Here is a 15329-nt window from a genome sequence, read left to right as displayed (position 1 = left end):
CAAAAACAAGATTCTGTGAACAGCTAATAGCGAAGTAAATACAACTTCGCTAGTATGTAACTTCGCTGTGTCAAGAACTTCGCAGATCTCTAACTTCGATGTCAACAACTTCGCAGGTTCTTAACTTCGCAAGTTCTTAACTTCGCAGATTCTTATCTTCGCCAAAACCCTATATGTTCGCTAAAACCCTAGTATGGGTGACGGAAACTTCGCCAGAAGAACAATGGAGTTTTGCAGGTTTAGTTAGGTCGATTTCGAGGGACGAGGGGGAGATTTGAAGGTGTACTTGATGAGTGATGAGGAACAACTGACAAAAACAAGGTTTTTCAACGTAAACTCGTTCCGCGAATGGTCTAATGGAACGATCTTAACACCCGTGTGATAATCCCGAACCACACAATCACGAGAAAAATGCTCTGATACCAATTGTAGGTTCCCAGCCAGATCTTCACAGGAGTATCTCGTAACACGAGGGTGCGAAATCCCCACGTATACGATACGAGTGTCGAGATGATTAATTCGTTGAATATACGTAAACACACAAGAATATAAGATAATACTTGATATATTGCAATGCTTAATAACCAAGGTAACAAACACGTGACTCAGAGAATCACAAAACCAATCGTCAAAAGTCTACCCAAAATAGCCGAAATTATGGGTTTATAACACTCGACAACTTCGCCTAACATACTAGGCGAAGTTGTCTTAACTTCGCTGACATCAAGTTCTCCTAAAACATGGGCGAACATATAATAACACGTTCAACACAAAACAAACAGTTAAAACGATTACAGACACAAATAAACACGAGATATTGAACTACTGGCATCATGCACCAACAGTAAATGTCCCAAGACACCCCGTGGCAAGGGGCTCGGGGGGTTTTGTTCGGAATCACAAAAAGGGCCTTCATATTGGAGTAAATGTCCCAGGACACCCCTTGCAAAGGGCTCGGGGACTTTGTTCTGGGGCAATTGTTCAGTAAGGGGTTTTATCTTGGGGAGATGGTCTAGTAAGAAACCCTTTTCTGGAGGAATTATTCGATAATTGAGTTTGTTCTGGAGAGTAAGGGACCTTCTGAAAAAGTGGTTTAGTAAGGGACCTATTTCTAAGGTAATTATATTGTAAGGGGGTTTCAATGTGAAAGACCTCGTTTTGGAAAGGTTGTTTTGGGGCTTGTTTAGTTTTGGGTTGTTTTGTACGTGATTTCATTCTGAAGGGTCCTCATAGTAAAGTAATAGTCCAATACACCCCTGGGAGGAGCTCACTTTCCAAACTTTTATAATGTATAAAGTACAAGTAATGTTTACATAATGCATAAATTGAGTAAATGTTTATCCAAAAAACGAATCAACTCTTAAAAAGAAATTTCTGTTATCTCCTGTCACTTTTTAAAAGTGGCTTCCTATCAACCCACTTTTTTTATATATATACAGTAGGTGGGATACAGTGCACCTATTTATGAAACTTTGAGTTCATTTTATGTTTTTTCTTTATAACAAAACACTGTGATACCCGATCCTCTAGATTTTAAGTATTATTGATAATGTAAAAGAAAATTTGGTTTTTTATCACTAAGATTTACCTAGATATTGTTCTTCCTCATTCTTTGGTATAAGAACAGAAAACATAGTTAAATATATGGTTAATGATACCTTTTGTGTGTTTATCCATATAGGGTCGTTGACCCTTTTGACCCCCCCTTTCTATCCCGAAAACTTAACTGCAAAAAACCGACTACGACTCACCAAGATATGCCTACGAGCATTCATGAAACCTTCATCCCATCTTTAGAGTTCAAACGTAAGCCTCACATCCTTCAAATTTGCCTCATTAAACCAATTCACGGGACTCCGACAAGGCAACAGGTCCAGCAACCCTTGTTTCATCAAAGCATGTCTATTAATTACAACCAGGTTGGACTATATCAGCCGTTATTAGCTACGGCAGCCGGCGACGTCTACATCATATTCAAAAGTCCGGCGGCGAAAGCATAGTTGAACCCAATAAAAGAATATGGGTATGTATCTTGTCGGTTGAAGGTAATCATCATGTCCGACTTTTCAAGGCACGCCGGGGAATATTCAAGACTCTTGACTTCACGGAATATTCCGAAAACTCGCAAAAGATTCCGGCAACGGAAAAACTCCGGCAAAAAAAAACCATAAAACGCTCAGCCAAAAAAAAAAACCTAAAACGCTCAAAAAACGGTTTTCGTGAAAAAAAGGTAAAAAATTGATCGATTAACAATCCAAAACTGTTTTTTTCGGTGAACCAATGATTAATTATATATATTGACGATTCCGAGATGTTGGGATGTAATTTCATGGATTGATTTTGTGAATATAGGGTATTCACGTACCTATTGTACGTTAAGGTATTATTGTATCGGATCCTTTCTGTCAAAATATAAATACTTCGAAACACTGTAATTGGATTTATACGGTAACTATAAATTAAAAGTTATAAAAGAAAAATCAATTTATTTAATTAAAATTTGCAAAACCGGTTTTGACTGCTTTGACTATAAAGCCCTTTGGTTTAAACCCAAACCCGGTTTAGATTAAGTTTACCACCAGGTTATATTTTTTAAAATGGTCATAATACCTTATTATTTAATGTACAGAAAACTTATATAAATTAAAAGCTTTCGATGACCATTCGCTTTATAATATATCTTTGTAACGTCCGACCTATTATAAATTGCTCATATCGCGTCACGCTTAACTGTCTCTTTAGCACAACCAATGTGACCTTAAGACGTTACAATCTTCCTTCAAACAAAACACACTACTAGTTTTGACTTTGAACCATAATAAAACCATGGCCGTCACAACGAAGATGTAACGGATTCAAAATGTCCTGTACTAACATCATGCAAACCTAAAATTGTTCGCAACAACTTATGTGAAACAATTTGCTAGCTAGCGTCCAATCTAATTACACTTTAACCGTTTGGTGTCACCTTGTTTGCTCCATCAGCCTCCTCTCGGCGGCAATACCAGCGGCCGCAGCTGGCGGCAGGTGCATTAAATCAGAATTTGATTCTTCCTTCTTGTGTTGTTCTGCTGTGGATGGAGTAACTTTGAAGAGAGACTCCACGTCTTTGAGAGTAAACACGGGTTGATCTTGATTCTTTTTGTTGCCACTTATAAACGAACCACCAACCCGGCTTTTGTTAAGTTTATATAAGCTCTCTTCAACCGTATCTTTCACCTATCACACCAACAATAAGCATCACAATATGCTCCATATTTGCAAACACACGCGAAGTTATTGTTGGAACAAAAAGAACAAACCTAAATCGTTTTAACTTTAATCAATGATTCATACTTTTTAAAATTTTACTACTTACATACAAATGCAATGTTTACTACATAATTACATTACAAATAATATGTCCATATGTTTTTCCTTTTTAATTTTTAAAACATTTACACATTACTTGTACATGTGTAGGTTCTATAGATAGACGGAATTTGTTCATTTTTTTTAATTTCAGGAGAGAGATATAAAAACATTGCATTTCAGCCATTTTCTTATATTTTAAAACTCGTTAAGATTGATAAAAATATATGATTTATTTTGTTCTATTCTCACAAAAAAAAAAGGTTTTGCCTTGAAGCCTTCCCTACATAAAGGTGCGCTAATACAGAACCAATTAAAAGTAAAGAATTGCAAGAATTTTATAAGCACTTGTATGTAATGCATGGATAATCACATGTAACAAGAGAGATAGAGAGAAATACAGGCAGTTAAAAACTCGTCTTATTAAGCACACTAAAGCACAAGGCATATGTGTCTATGCCTATTGTCTCACACTTTTCTACTTAAAACTGGTTTTGTACTGAATGTTCCTCCACACACATACACATATATATAGATAGGATTAGGATCATGTGAGAACCATTTTAAAATTGAGAACTTTGAGAACCATTTTGGGCCACAAAAAAACTCCTTTTAAAAAAAATAAAAAAATTTATAAAACCAAAAAAAAAAAGCGAAAATAAAAAAGTAAAAAAACCCAAAAAATTTATTTTTCATCCCGGTTTCATAAAAAAAATATATCGGTTTAGCAAAACTATACACATATGTATAATACTTATTTTTTTAATTTTATACATTATGTAAATCGAGATTAAATACAAATATACATATGTGTATAATTACGTTTTTTTATATGAAACCGGATGAAAAACAAAAAATTTTGGTTTTTTTTACTTTTTTAAAATTTTCGGTTTTTTTTTTTTGTTTTATAATTTTTTTATATTTTTAAGAGGTTTTTTGTGGCTCAAAATGGTTCTCAAAGTTGTCAATTTCAAAAAAGTTCTCTTAGGATCCTCACCCTGTGTGTGTGTGTGTATATATATAGAGAGAGAGAGAGAATAAGACATCTGACAGTTAAAAGGAAGCATACTATGAAACGGTGAACTAGTGTTTTGTTGATCTGACCAATGCGATGAACCCTGCCAATTGCTTGTGCTTCAGCTGCAGGGTTAAGTAACGGTTCTACAAGAATAACATGTTGTGCTTCCAAAAGATTAAGCCCATTGGCCCCATGCTGAACCAAAAGCAGCAACACCTGAACCGAATTTGTTTTTGTTTGCTTACTTTTCTTATCCACGTGATCGTTTACTTCAAATTTCTCTCCTTTAAATCGACTGATAGCAACATGTGATTTCCTGAAATTCACCGTATCCACATGTTTTAACTTTATATTATAATCCTGAAATAATGTATAGATTTGAATAACTTTTCTAAGTAAACATACCTCCCTCCTTTCATCCTTATGAAACTAATATCATTAGCCGTGAAAGCATGTTCCAGCACATCAAGAACATCATTCCAGCTAGAGAAAACAAGAATTTTGGCTTTTGGATTTGTTGACCCGATACATAGTAATCTCCTTGTGACCGCTACAACCTACAAAATTTCCAAATTCTCATTGAACAGAAAATCTTAAATAGTCCATTTTATTTGGCATGTTTGGGGTTGCTTCTTTTTTTTGCTTTTTGCTTTTTGGAGAGGCAAAATGTCCAAAATGCCCCTCCAAAAGCACCTAAAAGCACCAAATTGGTGCTTTTAGGTGCTTTTGGAGGGGCATTTTGGACATTTTGCCTCTCCAAAAAGCAAAAAAAAGAAGCAACCCCAAACAACCATTTAAAGAATTAAGAATCTAATAGGTTCATACCTTTGTGCTATATGAACCTTTGACGGTCACGAAAGCTTCTGAGCTTTCAAAACTAAAAATAGAAGCATCGGATGTTTCATCAAGTGTATCAACAACATAAGCAACGTTTCCGTATTCTGTGTGTTGTCTGCATGTGGGACACATCACCCATTTATCATGACTCGTCCCATTGCGATAAATCCACCTCTCCGTCATCCCAAGAAAACCTTCATTTACAGAAAAAGAATCAAATATAGTCATTTAGTAATGCAAAACTGATGACAAAGTAACAAGGAACTTACATTTACAACAGGTACTATGACCACATCGAAAAACCATCTTCTGATTGCTCAATCTTTCTTGACAAACCGGACACATGTCATCCTCTAATTGGACTGATTTTTCATTTTCTCCCTTTTTATTACAATTAGCATCAGAGTTTGTCATAACTTGAACCTGAAGTGATTTGCATTCACCTTCTGAATTAGAATTTTGTTTTGACTGTACCAAACCCTAGAAAACAGAACAAGAACATCAAAATTGGTATTAAGTATATGATAATATGATATATATATATACCTTTAAATACCGGAGTTGCCCTTTTATACGTGACAATGAAGATAAAGCAACAAACTTTTCGCTAGAATTTTCGACACTTGCAGTTTCTAACTCTTCAAGACTTAAAGCATCAATTGATTTATCATCTTCGTTTTCTCTCAACCGCAAGCGTGAGGTTGCCATATTTAATTCATCATGAGCATTAAGAACCTGAGCTTGAGCAATTGCTAAGGATCTTGCTTGAGCATACTCCTTACGCATTCCCTTAAACAATACAACAATTTAAATACATAAGATACTTGAAAATCCCAATTTATGCTACACAACTTTAAAACAAAGTATTAAACTAAAGGAGAGATAATGGGTCACATACCTCTAGAAGAAATAGATGTTTTTTGGCTGCTGACATGGCTTCTTTATCTAACTGAGCCTTTGAATAACTCTTTATAATCCCAAGAATAACTTCCAGATCCGAAGGAGATTTGGAAACAACCTGTTGATACATTAATCATTGGTGTATTAACATATTAACGATGAATGTAATCCAATTTCAGAAAGTAATATGCAATATGATAATCCAGCAATACACACCACAGCTTTATCCCCAATACCCCGTTTTCTCCCATTATCTTCATAGTTCTGATTTGATGATTGTGTGGCCTTATCGGACTGTGACAAAGTCCAATAAAACCGATTTAAAGCAGACTTCTTTTTCTGTAAATCTACTGCCTCCTCAGCAGATGTAATCACCCCTCCATCCTTTCCTTTGTTAAGTCGAAACAGTCTGGCCTCATAAGCCTGTAAATAAGCAATGAAATTATGTTACAAACATAATATGATTCCTGTTTCAAAAAATATGATTTTGATTATAATAGAAACCTGAAATAACTCGTCTATTTCGCAGTGTACACATATAAGGCCGTCTCCATTAAGTTGGCAGTTTGGACAGTATCTCACTCGTTCTACATCCTCTTGTCTTGGATTTTCCATTGTCTGGTCAAGCTCCAGAAGTCTATCCAGCAATGTCCTTCTAGAATCTTCCAGTGAATCCAAACCAGTTTGGATATAATACTTGAGCGCAGTTATGCTCCTAAAGCTGAATTAAGAAATGAAAGAAAGGGATAAATATGTATTGACTTTTAGTCTAGCTTGACTACTTGAGTGTCATTGCTTAAAAGAAAAACGCATGCAAAAGATTAAGAAAGAATGGAAGAAAACAGAATATAAGCGCACAAATGTATAACATAAAAATAGCAGAAACTACTACATACCAGTCTGCAAGCTTTGATGTTCTAGAAGTGTTAAGAGTCCCCGAGACAGCGTCTCCTATCTTTCTGATAAAATCAGTTGATTCCTTGTTTTGCTCAACAATATGCAGGCATTCAGCCCACCAAGCAGTATATTTGTTTCTTTTATCATTAAGAGCATTGCAAACCTGAAGAAAAAAAAAGATTTATTATGTAAACTCAAAACGAATACTTTTAAATTTCTTATGCAGGTAATAATGGTTTACAGAAACTACCATACCAGCTCATGTGATTTCCTGAATTCCTGCTGAGCAACATACAATCTTGAATTGAACACTGACAAGAATTTCTGTTTTAAATTGTTGCATGTCATCTGCAAAGATTGAAAACTGATAGATTTGGAACCATTTGAAATATTATGTTGATCATGTGTTTTGCCATCACACGTCTTGCAGCTTTCGGGACCAGAACATTTAGTATGCTGTTGACTTTCACTAGTCAAAGGGAGTATCTCAGAAAGATTATAATGTATGTGAATGTTTAGCAAAGGGTCAACTCTGAAATCTTCTGAATGCTCTTGTGCTAATTCCATAGCTTCTTTATATAGTGATATAGCTTGAGAAAAATCTTGTTTTATTATAGCTATCCCCGCAAGTCCATTCAATGCAACAACTACCTTCCTTAGGGCTTCCTCACCTTCTACCTTAGTCTTACCGACAAGAACCTACAAAAAAGAGAAAAATAAACAACAAAATAATGAGCATACATATGTACTCATTTCATGTGCGTCTAGGAAATAATTTTTTAAAAAAGGGAAAAAAACAACAGGACGTGGTAATTTTGATGTGTAAAGTACACCAGATTGTAATACTTACGCAAAAGACTTCGTAAATCATTTTATTCAAAGAACTAGATTATTATTAAAATTATGTAATTTTTTCAATCATGTTGGACATCAACTGTTAATCACAAGTTTGAGTTAATTACTCAGATGGTCCCTATCATCATCATCATCATCGTACTCAGTATATCCCACCAATAGCAAAGCTATAGTAGGGTCTGAGGAGGGTAAGATGTAGACAGCCTTACCTCTACCCCATAGGGATAGAGAGGCTGCTTCCGGTGAGAGCCTCGGCTCGATAGTAGTTTTGCATCAAGCCTTGGACATAAGACACATAACACACAACCATCAGATGGTCCCTATGGTATGTCCATATTGCAAGTTTGGTCCTTAAGTTTGAAAACTTACATGCATGGTCCCAACTATTTCAAAAGTGTAACACGGATGGACCTTGAAATGGATGTGCGTTAGTTTTTCCAGTTAAGCGCATCTGAAATGACAAAAATACCCTTATTGGGGAAGCACAACTGGATAAACAAACACACATCCATTTCAAGGACCACACGTGTTACACTTTTGAAATAGTTGGAACCATACGTCTAATTTTTCAAACCTAAGGACCAAACTTGCAATCTGGACATACCACAGGGACCATCCAAGTAATAAATCTATATTTAAAAAAAATGGACAAAAGAACGTCTCAGGTCAACCCAACCTGGCTCATTCAACATTCAACTCATACTACAATTCTAAAAAGTAACTGTTTTAACCCAAACAAGTTTTCACTCACTACACAACCAGCCCAACCTGCCCATTTTGCACCCAAAAAAAAAGAAAGAAAATAAACCAACCATTAGTATTTCATCCATCGTCATGGGAGTCTGCTGCAGAGATCTTAAGCCTGAACTTCCTACTTGTGGATGACAGCAAGCCTGCCTTAACTTCAAGAGGGAGTTTAGAAGCTTTGCAGCCTCCACATGGGTAAGAACAGAGTCAGATGAGCCATTGCCTGTAAAATGAAGCACAGAAGATTGTTAGCTAATCTTTACCAAAGTATAAAAGGCGCAACGTATCCAACTTTGTACAATTTATATTTCAGGCAACTAACGTTTTTTATTCCAAAAAAAAGGGATATTTTAATTCTAAGGAAACAAAAGATGGTTACATCATCATCATCGTACTCAGTAAATCCCACCAATAGAAAAGCTATGGTAGGGTCTGAGGAGGGTAAGATGTTGACAGCCTTACCTCTACCCTTTAGGAATAGAGAGGCTGCTTCCGGTGAGACCCCCGGCTCGATAGTTACCTTTTTATGCAATTTGCTAGTATAAAATCGCATGGAATTTGTCAATAACCTGCAGTTTGTTCTTCAGAAACATTACTTTTGAAATTGTGAATAACTTCCCTAGCATAAGTCAAACAAGTCTCATGTTGCCTCTGATAAAAGTGTTCTTCAATTGCTGTAAGAGAAAGCCAAGATAGACATTCTTCTTGTGGAGGCAGTAGCAACTCATCAGCAACATGTGCTTTTGAGGATCGCCACATTATTTGCTTGAATAAATTATGTGTAAATTCAATAGCCCCTGGATCTCCCCCCTGCTTATAAAAATTTAGGTAAATAACTAAACAGGTTAAAGATATTAATCACAATGTAACTTAGTAGTTATTACCTCATAAGGATCCTTAATAACATCAAGCCACAACTTACGAGCATCATATGGACTTGCTTTGAGAAACCTTAAAAGTCCATACAAGTCATCTACCTCTCTTTGTATAGGGGTGCCTGTAATACACCAACGATACATAGCATGTAACCGCATGGCCATTTCTGTTGCAGTTGTCTTACCCTCCACCATTTGGGCCTCATCCAAACAAAGCCTCCACCAAAATATTCTAGTCAAAAGAGTTGGAACTACCGGGTACCTAATCAAAATAACATGTTTGCGTTTATTAAGATATCAAATGAACAAGTAAGAAAGTAACACAACAGTTATTAGAAATTTAGAATACTTTTTTTGGTATCTCATAAGACGGCGATCCCCTTCGTGTCTATCATTATCATGAGATAAGTCTTCTTTAAGCACATCATATGTTGTTAAGACGATATCAGCAGTAATCAGTTCACCAATTTTTGGAACAGGTTTACTAGTAAACGTAGTGGTTTTAACGCCTTCATAAACAATGACTTTCAATGAACCCGGTCTTGTATGACTGCAAAGCAAAGCAACATAATGAAACTAAGTTACATTGTTACCAAAAAAAGAAAATACAAAAGCGAGTGTACCGAGTAATTTCAGCATGCCACTGAGGCAATATAGGTGCAGGGCATACTACAAGGGTTGCACCACTAGCAACAGGGGAATCGGCTGCTTGGATCAATTCTGAACAAAGTGGACAAATATGAGTTTCATCACAGATGACTACCTTAGAGCCTATGTAACTTTTCCTTTTTCGTTTATCACCGTCGTCCAGGTCTGAATCCTCATCTATGTCTGAATTTGTTTTGTTACTTTGATAACCTACACAGTCAGCATGTTGCCACGCGTCACAGACATCACATTGTACCCACAAGCCTCTATATTTGGAGCTTTCACTTACAGCCCCACACACACACTCAACGCGGTCTCTTTTCATTCTTTTGATCTTAGGTTTCTGATCAACATTCTCCTCTATATCATCACCTTTAGAGTCCGGTTTTCTATGAGAAAATATACACGCGAGAAGTTCAACAGTTTTCCCCAAACCCATCTCATCTGTTGTTGTCATAAATACAAAGCATCAACAAAACATGAAAGATTAATAAATAAAAGGAAACCTTAAGCATGTTACAAGCAAGTGACATAAAGTAGAACTGACCTGCGAGAATACCGCCAGCAACATAAGATGAAGAATTCTCAGGACTCATTGAAACAGTACCTCTGCAAAAAGAATATAAAAATGATGAAAACAATTTCTGTGGATAAACTTTTAGTGATATACATTAAAAATAAAGAATATGACTCAATGAGTGAGAAAAATTGATTTGTTAATAAAAGTACCTGAATGAATTGTAATATATTTTAGAGCATGAATCTACTAAATCCACTGGCGTGCATAGAGGTGAAACAAATTGTTGATTAGGTTGACTTTCTGCCAGGTGCCCTGATGCTCCTTTCTCTCGTTGAACCATCCAGAAAGTTGCACGCCTTTGATATGGTCTAAGTTCAGGAAGCAAATCAGGCATGTCATCAGTTAGCATCGGGTCATCCCTGCAATTATAATAACAAATTAGAAATAAATAATTATATGATATAAATATATAAATCAAAGTTATCTAGTATCTACAGTAACACTCACTTTTTTGGTTTTATTGCTTCATAAAAACCAGAAACATCAAACCTAGCTCGTTTCCTATTAGCAACAGATTCTTCATCCGGTTCTAGTCCAACTGCCATGTCAGCAGGCATCTTATATCCGTATCTAGCCTCAGAGGTCGTTACTTCAGGGCGTAACCAAGCCATAACATTCATCAAACTTTTTTTCCATGATGATATTCTTCCATCATCAATAAGTGATTCACAAGCCTCAAAAGTACACTTCTGTAGCCCTACTCTTAACTTAATAGACGACAAACTCCCAGAAAAAGTCAACCCTGTAAGAGGCCTTAAAGTCAAATACTGCATACTGACCAAGTGAACAAGCCCTGAAACACCTTCACTAGGCCCATCAAAGATACCAGTCACTACCATATGTGCATCTACATCCAATGATTCTCGCTTAATGAATTCAAGATAAATATCAGTAGCAGGTATGGTGGGCCAATGACCTACTTTCTGTTTCAAGCGGTTTCGAGTGATTGAATCATTTACATTCCTTAACTTAAACCTAAAGTTATACTTCTCATCATACCAGTTATTAACATGAAACTCATCACATACATTTAAATTTATTAAAACCACTTCTGCAATGTCATAACACTCTTCTGATCCCCAATTATTCCTTTCAACTTCAATGTAAAATGGTATTTCATCATGAGTTTCTAAAGTTTCGGAGGTGCTTTCCTCTTTAGAAATGCTGACATCACCTGCCCTACGAGGCCGAATCTGCTTTTTTCTACCCATGACAGATCACACGTTACTTGCAAAATGGCTTCAGATTTGTGAAAAATCTAAACTTTTTAAGGAAGAAACTCAAACTCCAAGTGTGTTTTAGTTGAACTTGCTATAGAAATATTCTCTAAAAGTCCAGTTATCAACTTCAAATCTGAGTTAAACAAACTACACTAATAAGTAACAAGTTTGATATCCAAATTAGGGGGGGGGGGGGGATTAAGCAATGCAGTCCTGCAAACATTTAAAATCAAATCTTCATATATTGAGTTATTGACTCAGTCCACACAATCGAACATTTGCACTAATAAAATGATGTGTTGTCATATATTTCTCGATTGATTTGATCATAACTTGTTAATTTGTTTTTATAAAAAAAAAACTAGCTCCTGGTGATTGCTCCATCCAAATACATATATCCAAATTTTGACTTTTTTAATCAAAAAACAGTACTATTTAAACGCATAACTGGTTGAGAACCTACCTTCCTACGATTACTTTCAAAATGGCTTCTTGTTGAGAAAAATCTGAACTTTTTAAGGAAAAAACTCAAACTCCGAGTGTGTTTTAGTTAAACTTGTTACAAAAATATACTCTAAAAGTCCAGACATCAACTTCAAATCTGAGTTAAACAAACTACAATAATAAATAACAAAATTATTCTCCCTAACTCACAATTAGGGGAAAACAATTAAGCAAGCCAGTCCAATAAACATAATAATAAAAAATGGTGCAGTTTAATTAGAAGACGGAAAATTGAATGAATGATAAATGAAGGCATCGTAGGCTGCTTTGTATTATATTAGTATTAGTATACTTACTTTATAATATTCGTACGATACGACGGCGTATTGCCGGAGAGGCGGTGATGACTACTGTGCTCCGGATTTATTTTAATATAAGCCCGTCGTCGCCGTCGTCGTTTTGGTTTGGAATGGATATTATTATTATTATTATTATTATTATTATTATTTCACAATAATTACTCTATATAAAAATTAAGGGGGTAAATATATCTTTTAATCACTGCAAGTTTTAAATATGTAACGACATATTTTCCCCTTAATCTCAGCCATCCTTTTAAAAATTAAAACAATAATTACGTTTTCATTCACTCATCTTTATTCATATATTTCTTAAAATTATTTTTTTTATTTTTTCTGTTATATTTTAGAGAGATATTATGATTTTAAAAAATTCAAACATACCATTATAGTGTTCTTATGTTTACCTATGTTTTGATATGAATTTTATTTAAAACCGAGGTGCGGATTGTAAAGTACAAGTCATAGCTACGTATATTTACAAGTCTTTAAAACATAAATATTGTAACTTTGTATTTTTCTAATTTTAGTTGTTTTCTCCTTAATTTAAATAGTTATGATATAATTCTAGCTCTCTAAATTTATCAGTTTTATGTTTTGAGAGATACCAGTAACTATTCCCTTCAATTAAGAAACTGTCCCCCCTATAACTTCTTTTTTTTTTCAAACCACGTACATACATGTTCAGATTTAGGAGAAAACTACATTTAGCACCCCCGCAAGCGGCACAACTTTTGGTTAACACTGGAAAATTTGTTGTTGAAGGATTAAACCAATTTCGAGTGACCATTTGAGTTGTCAATTCACCATAGACGAACCAATCGACACCAATTTTGAAAACTGTTGTATTCACAATAAATTATTTAAAACAATATGATGTGATCACAATAAATTAAAACAATATGATGTGACCAATTAGTTTCAAACACTTTGTAAGAAATGGACCAAATCACACTAACATAGTGCATAACCTTTCATCCAAAGAGTTAGGTGGGGTTAATTTGGGTCTTTAAAAGGCACACATAGACATGATAAACGCAGGTGTAGGAAATCCACATTGTGACCCGTGACGACTTGCTAATGATTCCTAGACCGGATGCAAATCGAATTTTCGATTCCCTATTCCTTCGACTATGATCGCGTGCATTCTTGATTCCATCAACGGAACATAATGAAGCCGAGCAGGCATTGATTGCATAGCACCCGAAAGAAAATGATAACATATTAAAGGTACTAAACACAATTGATAAAAGAAAATTAAATGATTTAAGATACCATGATAGTGCAAGTCTCACAACCTATTTCAGAATAAACCTGCAATTGGAGCAAATGTTAGTTGGTGACTCAAGTAATAATTAGCAAGTTTTTAAATATTTGCATGCATACCTACGCTATCCATTTTTTGTAGACTAATAAATTTGGAGACTTGTGAAACGATGGGCTAAGAGCCTAAGACAATGAAGACAAATGATTCCCTTTGCCTAAAACAAATAATGGGTCTGAGCGTTTTTGCATGTTCAAATCTTTATTTTACAAAATCACATTCTTCATTTTAAAGGGCAAACTCAATAATCAAATGAAAAATAAGTAAATATCCAAAATTTAATACAAACCACATTCAAAGCCATGCGCAGACTCCGCCTTTTATCCATGAATCCACCGGCTTCTTGTTGATGTATAAGGCGAACCCGAACAAAACCACATTAACTGCAAACCACATCGAATCTTTCTTAGAAAAAAAGTCAACTCACGTAGGTAATTACTTGGTGACTAACAGTGACTGCACCCATGAACAAAACCACATTTGGATGGCGAAGGCATTTCATGATAGAAACCATCCAACAAAATATAAAACACCAAATTCTGAATATAATCATAGTAATAAAAAATGCACCTGTTGATAATTGATCTAGGTAGATAAAGCTTGTAGCCAAAGCTCATGTGTGGGAAGATTATTAAAATGAGCAACAAACATGGGCAACAACTCCGAGTCCTCTGAATACACACAAATCACAATAAAAGAAATGAGTTGTAATTATTTATAATATTAGATATTGTTTCTAATTAATAAAAAGATAAAATTCAAACATTAAAACAAAATCAAAGCATCAAGCACCACCACGGACAGCAAAGCCGTCGGCAAACAACAACCATCAGGCCGCAATGGAACAGCAAGCAAACCCCAACCACAACCCAACGTGAGGGGCAATTTTGGGCTTTAGGTCACAAAAAATCCTAGCTGCCGCACTAAACCATCAGACCAACGGCCCGCTAGCCACCATCCATGGTGGACAACGTCGCCGCTAGGGTTCTAAAAAGGAACCCGGCAACAACCGTGTTAAACCACATATGAAAAAGTTCAATGACAGAGACTCCCTCACCAGTTCACGACCACAACGACACTACCGCCGCCTAGGGTTTCAAAATGAAACCCGGCAACAATAGGCGAGGTTAAAGACATGGTACAGGAGCTCGAAGATCAGTTAGGTAGCTTAACAGATAGAATCAGGCCACGCCGATCTCTCAAACATAAAAGAGAGAATGTAGATTTGATAAGGAAGATCCATGTGCCAAACTGGAGAGAGTTATTAGATTAAT

General features: G+C 35.5%; 1 protein-coding gene and 1 long non-coding RNA gene across 2 annotated transcripts; both read right to left on the bottom strand.

Moving 5' to 3' along the window:
- Window positions 1-2807: 2807 nt before the first annotated feature.
- LOC143620741 (uncharacterized) lies at window positions 2808-12851 on the bottom strand. The gene is made up of 20 exons (XM_077092370.1): window positions 12729-12851; window positions 11156-12061; window positions 10858-11067; window positions 10676-10737; window positions 10104-10572; window positions 9830-10030; window positions 9490-9742; window positions 9175-9415; window positions 8671-8828; window positions 7259-7702; window positions 7003-7166; window positions 6611-6827; window positions 6323-6529; window positions 6105-6224; window positions 5753-5995; window positions 5476-5686; window positions 5195-5400; window positions 4775-4926; window positions 4421-4685; window positions 2808-3219 (listed from the first exon to the last, which is right to left on the bottom strand). Exons 2-20 carry the CDS (start codon window positions 11917-11919, stop codon window positions 2965-2967), a joined length of 4842 nt encoding a protein of 1613 aa, XP_076948485.1. The 5' UTR covers window positions 11920-12061; window positions 12729-12851; the 3' UTR covers window positions 2808-2964.
- A 1202-nt stretch (window positions 12852-14053) lies between these two features.
- LOC143620683 (uncharacterized) lies at window positions 14054-14772 on the bottom strand. The gene is made up of 3 exons (XR_013151374.1): window positions 14626-14772; window positions 14158-14438; window positions 14054-14074 (listed from the first exon to the last, which is right to left on the bottom strand). It is a non-coding gene; the product is annotated as an uncharacterized LOC143620683 (long non-coding RNA).
- Window positions 14773-15329: the final 557 nt, after the last annotated feature.

Source organism: Bidens hawaiensis, unplaced genomic scaffold, assembly GCF_021521415.1.
Source record: "Bidens hawaiensis isolate Kalapana, Puna unplaced genomic scaffold, B.hawaiensis_p1.1 tig00002631_1, whole genome shotgun sequence".
Lineage (NCBI taxonomy): Eukaryota > Viridiplantae > Streptophyta > Magnoliopsida > Asterales > Asteraceae > Bidens > Bidens hawaiensis.
The sequence above is the reverse complement of the archived record's forward strand: the minus strand, read 5'-3'. Positions and strand labels throughout refer to the sequence as shown.

Excerpts from the sequence above, each read along its gene's own strand:
- LOC143620741 (XM_077092370.1), bottom strand. The coding sequence starts at position 11,919 with ATGGGTAGAAAAAAGCAGATTCGGCCTCGTAGGGCAGGTGATGTCAGC. Across the intron at positions 10,031-10,103 it reads TGGCATGCTGAAATTACTCG|TCATACAAGACCGGGTTCAT; the intron begins GTACACTCGCTT and ends TTTGCTTTGCAG. Across the intron at positions 5,401-5,475 it reads TCATAGTACCTGTTGTAAAT|GTTTTCTTGGGATGACGGAG; the intron begins GTAAGTTCCTTG and ends CTGTAAATGAAG.